This window comes from Adiantum capillus-veneris, chromosome 13 (genome assembly GCF_014529385.1).
Source record: "Adiantum capillus-veneris isolate H3 chromosome 13, ASM1452938v2, whole genome shotgun sequence".
NCBI lineage: Eukaryota > Viridiplantae > Streptophyta > Polypodiopsida > Polypodiales > Pteridaceae > Adiantum > Adiantum capillus-veneris.
Window position 1 is genome coordinate 161,020,120 of NC_140943.1, and position 13,718 is coordinate 161,033,837.

General features: G+C 45.7%; 1 protein-coding gene across 2 annotated transcripts in view; it reads left to right on the top strand.

Annotated features, from left to right (window-relative positions):
• Positions 1-490: 490 nt before the first annotated feature.
• The window catches only part of LOC147445189 (phosphatidate cytidylyltransferase 1-like), a 32,087-nt gene continuing 18,859 nt past the window's right edge, over positions 491-13,718 (top strand). Inside the window, exons 1-7 of one of the 2 annotated variants that reach the window (XM_086527634.1) lie at positions 491-916; positions 1,070-1,296; positions 1,367-1,518; positions 1,680-1,821; positions 11,775-11,931; positions 12,128-12,175; positions 12,288-12,341. In XM_086527634.1, the coding sequence (XP_086383760.1) occupies positions 1,073-1,296; positions 1,367-1,518; positions 1,680-1,821; positions 11,775-11,931; positions 12,128-12,175; positions 12,288-12,341 (777 nt within the window). In that variant the 5' untranslated portion in view covers positions 491-916; positions 1,070-1,072. The remainder of the gene's footprint in view (positions 917-1,069; positions 1,297-1,366; positions 1,519-1,679; positions 1,822-11,774; positions 11,932-12,127; positions 12,176-12,287; positions 12,342-13,718) is intronic. The other variant, XM_086527635.1, reaches the window with a different exon arrangement.

The window sequence follows — 13,718 nt, forward strand, 5'->3', positions numbered from 1 at the left end:
TTTATGGAAGACCGTCGTGGAAAACGGAGCCGCATACACGCCGATACCCGACGAAAGAAATCTCGAGTAATACAACAATCCCACAATAGGTGACAAACATCCTCTTCCGCAGATGAGCAACGGACATACGATGAAGGGCGAATATGGCACATCCTAAGAAAGATACCCACAAGGAACACAGCAAGTAAACAACGCCAAAGAAACAAATGCTCCTTCAAAAGCAAATGGCTTTCCCATAATGCAGATAGAAGCCTTCTCCACCAAATATCGGATTTATGCATGTGCCAAAGAGCGTTGCAATGATCAGCAAGCCAGGGTTGAGGCAGAAGAAGAGCATAGACCCGGCTGGCAGAAAAATATTGATCTCTCACACACACACACACACATACCCCACACAGTTCCAGCTAGTAACACTTCTAGATTCAATTTAATCTCTTTTTTTGTACTCAGACATGGTATCAGATTCACCAATTTGTAACAGATTGGTCTCATAGGTCATTTTGGCCCTTTGAAGACGTTAATATATCATTTCATTTCATTTCTCTCTCTCTCTCTCTCTAGGATTTTTCTCTGCTTTCTGTCCTCCATGCTCTTGTGTTACCACACCTTTCGCTGCACTCTTGATACCTCTGTTCGCCAATGTAATGGATGTTGAACTACCTTAACTATATCTGTGGAGTGTACCTTCCCAATGGTCTCACAAGAATCCCAAGCTTTCCACTACCTTAGCAAAGGCTAGTAGAAGCTCCTATTCTTGTGGCCCAGGATTGGTTTTCATGTGCATACTACCAGCCTCACAATAGTAGGGGCAGTTCTTACACACCATACCCAAGAATACCACTCCGTCATTAGCGATCAAACTTAGGTGGCTGGAAGTGCTTGGAGGCGAACACTATTGCTGCAAGATTCCTTTTGGGTAAGCTTCGTGTCATTGCTGATCACTTGTGCAGAATACAAAATTGTTTACCGACTATTATTAAGAGGAAAAATGAAAAGTTCACCGACATCATGTTTAGGATAATCAGAATATGGTTGATTTTGAAATACAAAAGACTCGTCCTTATTGCAGAGAATGGAGGCAAACAATCTCCTATTGGATGACCAGCAAACATCTACAAAGTTTCTCAGTCGAACCTGCTCAACTCTATGGATGCTTGTTGGATTTTTTCTTATCCTCTACATGGGCCATGTTTATATTTGGGCAATGATCGTGGTTATTCAGATATTTATGGCAAAGGAACTATTCAATCTTGCTGCTCGAGAAAAGTCCTGGCTAGGGTCAAAATCTCTGAATTGGTGAGTAATTCCGATAAAAAGTGTCTGCTTGTTTTTATCTTCAAATACCAAACAAATGTTACTTTTGCAGGTATTTTTTTTTCACAGCAATGTGGTATGTTTATGGCTATTTAATGAGCAAGCATCTCACGAGTACAATAGTCAAGTCCAAAAATTTCATAATACTTTTCAGTGGAATCATCAAATACCACACACTCACTTGCTATCTTCTATATCTTGGAGGTATTTCTGATGTTCCTGAATGTTGTAGTGACTTTGTTGTAAGTCACAAGTGAATGTCTTGGGGTAACTCACATGTGCAGTGCCACAAGTGAATGCTTGAGCTGTTCCACATTTACAGAAACTCGCATCTACTGATGTTTTTCCTGTTTGGGGAATACTAGGCTTCGCATGGTTCATCTTAACACTACAGAAAGGAAGGTATTTGTATCAATTTGGGCAGTTTGCTTGGACGCACATGATTCTGATTTTTGTGCTCATACAATCAGCATTTAGTGTTGCAAATGTTTTTGAGGGAATAATATGGTAACTCTTTTCCTTTTGTGAAGATAATTTTAGAGTCCTTTCTTTGTCATATTCTGGAGATCTGTTTTGATTATTAATAGTAAATTTTAGAGTCCTTTCTTTGATCATATTCTAGATAAATTTAGAGTCCTTTCTTTGTCATATTCTAGAAATCTGTTTTAAGTTTAAGTAGTGAATTAGAATGATTGCATACATATGAAAAAAAGAAGAAGAAGAGAGTTTTAACGTCGTAGGAAACTATCCCAACAGACCTTAAGATCTAGTCGACGAGGAGTTGAAATCAAGACTTGTTATTCAAGAGGGAGATGGCATAACCAATCTACCACACTTGGGTGATAGAAAGGTTATACCATTTTCCTCTTTTTATTAGTACACACACCGACCACCCACAATCCCGAGAAGAAGAGAGTTTTAACATCGTAGGAAACTATCCCAAGAGACCTTAAAGATCTAGCCGACGAGGAGTTGAACTCAAGACCTTTCAAGAGGGAAATGGCATAACCAATCTACCACACTTGGGTGATAGAAAGGTTATACCATTTTCCTCGTTAAGGTCTCTTGGGATAGTTTCCTACGATGTTAAAACTCTCTTCTTCTCGGGTGTGTGGGTGGGTGTGTGTATGTGCTAATAAAAGAGAGAGAGAGAGAGAGAGAGAGAGAGAGAGAGAGAGAGAGAGAGAGAGAGAGAGAGAGAGAGAGAGAGAGAGAGAGAGATGAAATGATATATTAACGTCTTCAAAAGGCCAAAAATGACCTATGAGACCATCAGATACAAACTGGTGAATCTAACACAATGTCTGAAGTACAAGTACAAAAAGTGCTGAATGTAGAAACTGAAATCTGAAAATGAAGTGTGAAATGTGAAAATGTAGAGTAGGCCCTCAATGACATTCTGGGTGTCGTGCTAGAATGCCTCTGATCCTCTGCTGGAGTCTCCGTCGATGGAGTGTGATCTTGTGTCTCGGTCGTGGTCGTCTCGATCTCCGGAGCTTAGTCACCCTGTCAATGAGGGTGCCTCTGGTATGAATGTGGGTACAACCCTATGCTGGTGGTTGGTCTCCTGGCTCCCTCGATCCAAAGAAGTCTGTGATCTGTCTCTGTGACTGTCGCACTCCATGTCTCCTCAGCAGACTATCTCTATGTCGGTGTAGCTCAAGTAGATATAAGCCAAGGCATCTCTGATCTTGATACCTCATGACTCTATCTAGGGGTCCAAAACCCTCCCTGAATAAGCAATGGAAGCGCCCTCGTATCTCATAATACACAGTGCAGTGGCATAGGTAGTGTAGCTCTGTCTCTGGCTCTCTATCGCATAGTTGGCATATCCTAGACTCCGGTGGTATCCCTCTGAATCTACCCGTCTCCATCTCCAGCTAGTGTGAAGATGTGCGAATCTGACCAATAGCACATCGCAGACCATGAGACAAATGAGTGTCCATGTAGCTCGGACGAATCACAAACCCATCTCCCGAAAGTTGGAGAAGATGCTCTTTGTAGAAAGCCATCTTCGTGCCCAACTCCTGCATCGGCTCTACCCATGTCCTCCTGGTGTCCAACTGTATAAGATCCTGACGAATGAGTCTAGTGATCTCCGTCCGTGTGACTGGCAGGGAGGGTGCATCCAGGGAATACTGAAAAGGAGGTAATCTATCCATGTTGAAACCATGCCTCTGAAACCATGAGGTCATCTACGCATACCAACATGATGCGTCTCCCTGCATCGCTAACTGTCTAGAGGACTCAAGAGCCAATCTAGTATATCTGCCTCTATGTGTATCCCATAGATTGTGCATAAAGGACACTGATTTGGTAAGAGCCTCAATCTCTATAGGAGGGACGGCTATCTCTGCTAATCTCGAATCATCGCATGTGGTACGGAGGCCTTGGCTCTAATCATAAGGGATATCATAAGTACCAAGGGTCTCTCCATGCTCCTCCAACTGTCATGATTCACAGATGGTCCCCAAACTTGGACCCCATAAAGCATAGCTGAAGCAACCAAAGTATCAAAGAGCCATAGCTTTGTTCGTGGTTCTTGAAACTGAACCTGCGAACACATCCTCTCTAGCCCTCCCAATGCCGCATAGGCTCTGGACAGTATAGTCTCTGCTGCTCTCCTCAGAGTAAACCTCGGTCCTGTGAATACCACCCCCAGGTATGTATATTCATCTGTGTACTCCACAGTATCCTGACCATATACGAGTGTAGGTGCCGATCTCTTGACCCACTGTGGTGTGGTGTTAAACACCATAACCTTGGTTTCACCAAGGTTCACAGACAATCCACTATCCTCTGCAAAGCTGTGCAATGCATCCAATTGTCTCTGCATGCCCTCTGGTGACTCTGATATCAACACAATATCATCAGCATATAATAATAAAGGGATCCATGTCCTTGCTAGCTGAGCACCTCTGTCGCCCTCTCTGTCAATGTAGTCAGAGACTTCATCTACATAGTCAGAGAGAGAGAGAGAGAGAGAGAGAGAGAGAGAGAGAGAGAGAGAGAGAGAGATATTATTATCGACCTATGGGACCAAAGATATATGTGCTTCTCGATGCTCCAAGATTGTGGTGATGAGAGTCACAACGAAGAGCCCACATTGTGGCTGGGACATGAAAGTGTGTTGGTGCGGCTCTAAATGTGTGGAAAGCAAGTTCAGATGTGAGCAAATCTGAGCGCTCTAGTAGTGTGTGGTACTCATACTCTTGCACTTGCAGTGAGCATAATGTGCAAAAGTTGATTTGCCTCTTCTCCATTGCCCCAACGCCATGTCTCGCATTGAAGGGAGTGGGATCCAAGCCGAATGGCTGCGATAGTTTGTATCGCTGACAAGGGGATAGGCTCAAGCATATAAGGGTGAGTACGGTTTTCTCTTTCCGCGAAGAACATGGTTTTGTAGTTGGGGGCAATATGGGTGGTGTAATGTATGAAGCTTGACCCACCAGATTCCTCCCAAGTTGTAATACATTGGCGTTGTAGAAAAGCTTCATTCACTTGGGAGTCTATTGAGGCATCATGTAGCAAGTGTAATGCATCCCATCTCCAAAACCACTTCTTTATGTCTTGCATCCATCCCGTGCTCAAGATCTTGCTTTTATGCGTCTTTTGAACTTTTTTGCTTGCTTCCGGGTTTCGATGCATCTTTATCATGTACCCGCAACCCTTTCCATGCCAATAACCTCAATTGGAAGAGATCTTGACTCAAGAAGAAGAAGCATGTATGATATTTGTGTTTTAACTTGGAGAAATTTTGTAAGAAGATGCTTTTGGACATTCTCAAACTCTTTCCAAGTAGACGTTGAGATGCTCCCGCCCCACACTGCAACTCCGTAGAGAAGAATCGGTGTCACTGGGGAAAATTCTCCTTCGCCTCTTTCATGCTCATCACCTCTAAGCAAAGTATCCATTCTGTTTCAAGTGATGACCATCCAGTGAAGTCGTGGGGTCTTGTGGGTTCTTGTGGTCTTGGGTTCTTAAGTTCACGAGGAACTTGGGTTCTTGGGGGTCTTGGTTCTTGAGGGTCTTGAGGTTCTTAAGTTCTTGCTGTTCTTGCGGTTCTTCTTTCGCTTGCAATCTGTGTTAGAGAAGGATCTTCTCTTCACCCCTTGGCGGCCTTGCGCTCACACCAAGGTTGCTTTTTTCCACCTCACGTCGATTGGCCGACTGTTAAGTGCACGGTCCGCTCTTAATAAGTGAAAAGAGGCACAAGGGGAGGTTGGACAAGCCCTTCTTTCTTGGGTTTTCTGTCACTCTTCAAAAGCACGATTAAGAATCGACACGCCCAAGTGAACTTGGGTTCGTGCGACCTCAACGAGCAAAATTTTTTTTTGTGGCTCTTGTGGTTCTTTCCTTGAGTGATACAAAACACTGCCAAAGCTCTGATACCAATGTAGATGCAGCGGAAGTGAATGTTGAACTTTGCTCAAGATGAGTGCTCCGAACTGTGCTTAAGGTTCCTTTTACTTACGGAAGGGAGAGTCTTCCGTTCCTTTAGTGAGAGAGTGCAATGGACACAAACAAAGTGGTGAACACTGTGAATGAAGGTACTGAGACTGAGAGATAGAGAAAAAAGAATACGACACCAGAATGTTGTCAAAACCCTCCTCCGAAGGCCCCACTCTCTATGGCGAGAGCGGTCTACTATTGATTGCACAAATCTCTACAATGCTTGGACTTGCCGACGATGTCGACGACGACGAGACGGGCTGAAATCTGAAAATGCTAATGGCTGAAATCTGCAAATCTTTATTTATCTGCTGAATTTTGACTCTATGTCGGTGATGACGGTACAACGACGACGCGCTGAAAACGCAGATGCTGAAATCTGCGTTTTTCGGGCTGAAACTGTAAACTTCGTGGGATCTGACCGTGCGGCGAGGGTTTGCTGCGGGAAGGTGAGATCTGCGAGGTTTGGGGACTCTATTGTGGTATCCGACTGTTGAAAACTGAAATTGCTGGTGCTTCTTGATGTTCCGTCGCGGTGAATCTGCAAAACGCTGAAGTGTGATTCTAATGCAAAAACGCTAGGGCTGAAAATCTTCCTGCGGTGGGAATCTGCTAAAGCTGTGGTTGATCTGCTGTGGTTTTGTCGCCAGGTTGATGCAATGCAAAAACGCTGGCTGATCTGATGCAAAATACGCTAGGTGTTGCAGTTTGCAAACGCTAGGTCTTCTGATGTGGTTATGCTGAGAAGTTGCCTGTTGAGCAAGGTGCTCCTGCTGCCTCTTTTGCCACAGAAAGTGCTAGCGCTAGGTTTCTTCTGCCTGTTGAGCAAGGTGCTCCTGTTGCCTCTTCTGCCACAGAAAGCGCTAGCGCTAGGTTTCTATATATACAAACTTAGTAAATTTGTCCTACCTAGTTCCCAACAAAAGTCACTTAATAAATAAGTGAAGAATGTCAAAAATAGAGAAAATAGGTTTTGTGCACTGTAAAAATGCTCCGGATGGGTTCTGATGGAAATCTGATGGTCATGCTGTGTGCAACCAGAGGATATGCATCTATTCTAAGTGTTTGGACATGCCTGGTTTGCGAACAGACTCACAAAAGTGCGAGATCACTTTCTATCCTAGACTGACTTGACTCAATTGAACCCTAGTCATGCTGTAGCTTGTCCACGGACACACAGGGTTGGATGTGTCACGTGACAAGGAGAGAGAGTGGGGGTTGGCGCTGGTAGCTAGAGAGAGGAGAGAGAAAACTCAACGCTGGCTGTTTTTACAGCCGTACAGAGATTGTTGGTGTTTTTTTTTATAAGCTCTTGCTTTAATTTAAGTAGGCTGCCCACTAATTTATGGGCGGCTGGTTACTTCTTTAAAAAAATGTGAACCTTGTCCATAAAACTCATTGAGTTGAAAATCGATGCAATCGCCCCCTCTTCCCTACACCGCTATCGTGCGTTTTTTTCTTCTCTCTCTCTCTCTCTCTCTCTCTCTCTCTCTCTCTCTCTCTCTCACGCTTCTGTACACGTGCACTCACACAGGTCTCTTCACATGGCTAACACTGGTGCGCACATGGCGAGGCCCCACAATCTCAAAGAACTCAACAGTAACTTTGTCGCCCACCTGGGTCCACTGAGATGCATGTCGATGAAAGGCCAACTCATGGTGCCGCTCCTCAATGGTGGTCAGCTCTTGTTGAGCTTGCTGCATTTGCTCCTCTTACCAAGGACTGTTAGGGTGGCACTGCATCCGAGTCAATGCCTCGTCTGAGCCGCTTCTCCTCCTCCTTTGCTGTAGCCAAGCGAGCTGCAGACTCCTGAAGGAAGAAGCAGCTAAGCTCAACAATTGCAATGGCCACTTTGCTAGCAGGGGTGCCCTGAGTGCCCAAGCTCTCTGTCCAAAGTGCTGTCGCCGGCTCTCTGAGCTCTATATCTAGCAAAGTCCTCTCAGGGATGCACAACATCACACTCCCACTCCTCTGTCCTGTCTGTCCTTCAAAGTAAGAATCACTGGCGCATAATTTGAGAAAGAAGTCCTTGTGAGAATGCAAACAGATCCTCCTATGTCACAGAGACGGTCACTCAGGTAGAAGAGATCTATCCGAAATAGATTCACTCCTCTTACTCTGTGGTCAAAGCGAGAGAAAAATAAGCTGTCTGGAGGCCGCACAAAGCCTGCATGCTACCAAACATCTGAAATCCTCAAGGTCATACATAACTACCAACTCAGCCCCGTGCATAGTAGCATGACTACCTCCAATCCTATCTAAAGGGTCCTCGAAATGTTGAAGTTTCCCCCAACACACCATTGCTCTGCACACGCCTAAGACTCTACAGTATGTGAGCAAAACTCAGCTCATGTACTTGCCACATTAGGCGCATAGATGTCAGGAAGCCCATGAGGTAGCCATGAACCTGCATAAGAATCCACTGGGCCCTACTTGGCACAATAATACCTCTGCCCACGAAGGCTTGCTGCCATGAATCCACAATAGCTATATACCCCTCCTTGAATGCCTCCAGGCCCAAAAGTAGCTGACCAAAAAGTCTCATAGCGGCCACCAGAATCGATCCACATGGCCGAATGCGGCTCTCACAAAGATGATGCTCTTGAAGCATAAGAATATCAATCATACTACCCACAAGGCATCTATGAAGCTCCTGACACAAGTGACCCCTCTGGCGTTGAAAATGGGACCCACCTATACCCTAAAAATTCCATGAGACAATCCTCATTCGATCAGAGAGAAAACACCAATGCTGCAACAATAGCCAATCTCGCTATCTTCGAGGCCGGCTTGGATGGAGAGTAATCCGCATCGGAGTGACCTCTAGACAAACGCATCTGAAGTGACTGTCCTACCCAGGCCCAAGCAGAGCGTGTAGTCCGTAGGGCTACATCCTCCCTTGCTATGTACAAATACATAGCAAGGGGGCCTTTGAGTGTCAACAAACAAGTGAACCACAAGGTGTCTACATCTTGCTGCATCCGGTGGCGTTACACTGAACTTGGCTAGAGGCCAAAGTGTGTATTAAATTTGTCACCCCTAGGCCCCGTGTGTAGTGTGAAAACTCAACAGCCTGACTTGGAGCCAATCAAGAACTGTGTGAAAGGTGCACTTTGTGTGATCCGTGCCGCACAACGGAAAGGAGAAACTTACCAAAGCCTCGGTGCCTCTGGACGTGAACTTGAAAGCAAGTTGCCTCAAGGTCGCGGGAGAAGGGTCACCGAGGAAACGGGTGAAGCCGTAGTCGAAAAAATCCCATCGTCTGCCAAAATCAAAACTGGTCAACCCACGGGGGACTGCTTCAAAAGGAGAGGCCTGAACTAGAAGTGGTGTCCTCAAGTAGGGCTGTCCCTCGCGAGCCATTCGGCTTGTAGTGAAAGCACTACGAAGAGAGCATCTAGTTGCAGATGAGTGTCCAGTCCCTTGTGTCGAAGGAGTGTGGGATGGGTTGGGTGATGAGGCTGAGGGTCCAGTAGGAAAAGGGGGGAACGGGAGGTGGGGAGGTGGCGGTGGAACAAAGGAGTTTGAAGGTCAAGGGGAGGAGGTAGTGGCGGTGGTGAAGGTGAGGTCTCAAGTGGAGGGAGGCTCCTCATAGGACTCTTGCTTTGCTTTGCAGGGGGTCAAAATGGTTCCCCGTCGGAACCCAATGGTGCTGAGCTATAGGAGGTCGGCCACCAAGGGGGACGGCGTGGCAAGCCCAGCCCTGTCGATAGCAACCGCACACCTGTTGCTAGCTATGAGCTGGTTGATCGTTGGCCTCTATCGAAGTGCCAGCCTGTGTGTCGTGTGTACATGTCTACTGGGCATGTTCAGCCTTAGGGATTGAGCATGCACTGTGGGTCCATATCTTCTGCAAGGACATGCCTTTGCTAAGTGGCCCATCTGCCTGCAAATGAAGCACTGGTTCGGGAATTTCGAATACTCCACTCTCAGGTAACCACCCACCACACCCTAGGTAGAAGAACCACCTTCGGGAGGGTATGAGTGTCACGAACTAGAACGCGCACTGAAGGCACACCAACACCCTTGGCTGCAACTGAAGCTATCGTGCGCGTGGTCTCCAAAATTGTCCCGATCTCGGAACCAATCCTGGAAAGAAGCAATAAGTACTCCCTTCTCAGGCCGGGGAAGCATACCGAAATGGGCAGATCGGCCTCCTTGATAAGAACATCTGAAGCTGCATAGAAACCATGGCACCACTGTCGGAAATGAGCTCTGACCGCTCGGATGGTCAGCAGGCTCATCGAAATGACCTTGGTAGCCATCTCGAGAGTCTCAAACTCGATCTGGTAGTATCCTCATCCGAGAAGTTGGATGTCAATGATCTTTTCCACCTCTGCTAGAAGGCGGGCCTGGAGGAGGTGGCGTACCTCACCTCGATTGGGTGGAGTGCCAATGATCTTGCAGATGACAGAGGTGGCCTGAAGACGCTCCAGCTCTGCTGCAAGGCTCGCTTGCTCTGCTTGTGACAGAGCAAGTTGGATGGTGGGCTCTGCGGGGTCGGGGTCGGGGGTTTCATGTGAGTCCCTCTGTGGCAGAGCACGAGCGTCTATTTGTGTCTGCTGCTTGTGCCGGGCGAGGTGCTGACACAACCTTTGTTGCTACAAAACCCTTTCTTAGAAGGGCAACCGAATCAGGACAAGGGAGGCAGACACAGTGAGAAACAAGATGGGGGGGTGGGAGGGGGGGAGGGTGGGGGGGCTGCGAGTGAGATAGATGCCGAAAACGAACGAGGAGGCGGCGGGAGGGCAGCGCGAGCAAGGAAAGGGGGGAAGGGGGGGGGGGGGGGGGATGTGCAGGGCGGGGGCAAGAGTAGCGAGCGATGTGGATAACCTCACAAAGAAATTAACACACATCCTTTCCCTTCCTTGCTAATCTTGTACCACTCGCCCCCTCTTCCCTTTTGACTTATCTTTGGTAAGTGTACACACACACACACACACACACACACACACACACTTGTCTAACTTCCCATAAAATGTAAGCTACTTTGGACATGTGGCCTAGCCAAACTTAGAAGAGGACTAGAGTCAACTATCTAAATAGGGAAGGGTTGATCTAACCTTAGTCTTTTGCTTTTCCCTTCCATTAATTAAAAACTATAGACTTACCTTTAATCTAACTAGCTCATGTGCAAGACCTTTGTACTATCCTTTGGAGGCTCTAGGAAGATGACCCAGACTAGAGTCTACCTGCTAATACCAGATCTGCTAAATTAGGACGGACTTTGGTAAAATTGAAATTTCCCTTGGGCTTTGTTGCTTCACCTCCTATGCAAAATCCTCAGCATAGTCCTTGGGAGGTTGTAAGAAGTTGGCTTCGAAACCTCTTAAATTTAGACTTGCTAAATCTAGACTATCTTTGGCAAGTTAAATTGCACCCAAGGGCTTCCCACACTTCATACTTGGAGTCTAATGAGTAAATTTGATTACTTGAAATTTACAAAGTTAGTTTCTATTTTTTAGACTCCTATACTTTCTCTAATTAATGTCCTTGATCTTGTACCTTTGATCAAGGTTGATCTAAATAAATTTATCTTTCTTTGATCAGTATCCTTGTCCTGAGATAGTTAAATAGCAATTATCCTTGCTCTTTTATAGACTTCTTTCCTTTGGCCCCAATCCTTTGACCTAACTAAGTCTTTAATCAATTCCTCTTATTCTCTTTTATTTTCCCTAGACTTAAGTGACCAATTGAAGATGAAAAATACTTTTAAAAGGTTAGAAATTAATTTTCATAATAGGAAGCAGAAAATTCACTCAGCTCAAAGGCTTAAGCATGGTCGTGGCCTAGAGAAGAAATATTTTTTATAAAACCTCAAGCCTGAAAACAAGGCTAAGGTAGAAATATTCATAAAATATAAAAGAAGTAATTCACCCCATTTTCATTTAGTAAGGTGCAATTTGTTTGTGTAAGTAATCATGTAATGCATGCATGAATTATTATGCTCTAATTTGGTCATGTTGAAGTTTAATTTCCCTCAGACATTCCACAATTTTCTTGTGTAGGTGTCTATTTCCGGCCTCATTATTAGTTATTAATGATATAGCTGCCTACACATGCGGACGTATTATTGGGCGCACCCCTTTAATCAAGCTTTCACCTAAGAAAACGTGGGAGGGTTTTGTCGGAGCTTTGATAGTAACTGTCTCATCCGCTTTTCTGGTTGGTTCAACATTTTGCTGGGTTCATTATTTCAGTTTTATTTTCTTAGGGTGTGCCAGCTTTTGACTCTTCCTTTATTTTGGTGGATTATACTAGATTCATTCTTTTTCGAATGGACCAGTTAGAATCTATTACAGGAGTATACAATTATTGATTGAATGATGTGTGACCTCCAATTTTGATGTTTTTATTACAGCTAGCTGACTGGATGGGCCGCTCACCTTGGCTGACATGTCCAAGACAAGTATGATAGACTTTGTAATGTTTGAACCTAGTTTGTGCTCTCGGGCCAAGAGGATAGTAGCTTTACAAGTTTTATTGATGAAACCTTTCATTGTCTCTTTTGTCTTGACCAGGATTTATCAACAGGTCCTCTAAGCTGTGATCCCAATCCCTCATTCCATTCCTTGGTAGGTTTCTTGTCCTAAGTGAATGTATAGTGATTTTTCTTATTACAAGATCTATGCATGAAACCGCACAGTGACATGGTTAGGGACAGCTTATATCTTCATGGTTTTCTTTGATTTAATACCACTATTATTAACAACTACTCTGCTGTGCATGCTCATTTAAGCCAGCAAGAAAAAACTGGCTATGCAACTGTGCAGAGCGTCTTGGTTGGACATGCCCCAAGTGTACTTGTAATTCTGGCTGTTGCATGACCGCAAATACTTGTACTACTCGTCTAGATGACTAATGCTGTCAGTTCCCTGACTACGCCTTGTACAAACATTTATGTGAAGAGCATTATGCACGCAATCGGATGAATCTATTGGATCTCTCCGGTCACGTAGCTCTTGCGAACATGCTCACACAGGTGCCGGCATAGAATTTCCTACGTTTTCTACAAATTGACTATGAGTCTAAGTAGCATGTCCATGTGGCACATCAAGTCCATGCGCACGAGAGAGGGGCGAGCAGCAAGCTGAAGCGGGTGGATAAACAGGGTCACGTGAAGCCAGGTAAAGTAGGACAGCTGTCAGGGAAGCAGCATGTGGGTGTTACGTACGAGGCATGTGCGAAGCCAGATATGGCAGGCTTAGGGCTGTCGGAGTTGGGCGGGTGGGACAGCAGGGCAAATGGCAAGGCAGCACAAGTGGGTGTTAGTAGGTGGAGCGAGAGCGCAATTGAAGGGTTGCAAAGCCCGGCAACGTGGGTTGAGGGGGCATGGAGAGCTCTTCAGTTTCATACGTGAATTTGCTGAGTCCTTGTTGGGTAAATCTGGACTTTCTCAATGTCTTGGCCATGTTATGACGAATTATCTTTCTTTAGAGATGACTTCTTTGATGTAGGGTGGTCATGAGTTGAGGTCTCCTACTCTTGCCGAGTTGTACAAAAGCTTATCTTTGGGCTTTTTACGAGGGAAAAGCCACACAGGTGGACGGTAGTGCCATCTGAGCTCACCCCGGACCATGGTGAAGAAAGGTCCAGGACGCTAGAGTCGAAGGAACGCCTCTCTGCGCTCCCGCATGCGGTCGGAGCTTCCCTGAAGTCTCTCGAACTGTCCCCTGAGAGTATGGATCAACTCCAGCCAAAAATCTCTAACAGTCTCCGTTGGTGGCACAAGGCGAGCCTCGAAGATGTGGAAGCAGGGGGCCCGTCAGATGAACCAGAGTGTCAGGCCAACACACCTCTCTCTCACTACACCACTCCTATGGAGTAAGCTCTGAAGGAGATTGGAGTGTAGGTCAACCCCCCTGTATCACTATCATCCTGCTAGTGGAGGATAGCTCAAATTGTAGTGCAGGGCCCGTGAGAGTGGACCATGCAGCTGCCCCCCAAGTGTA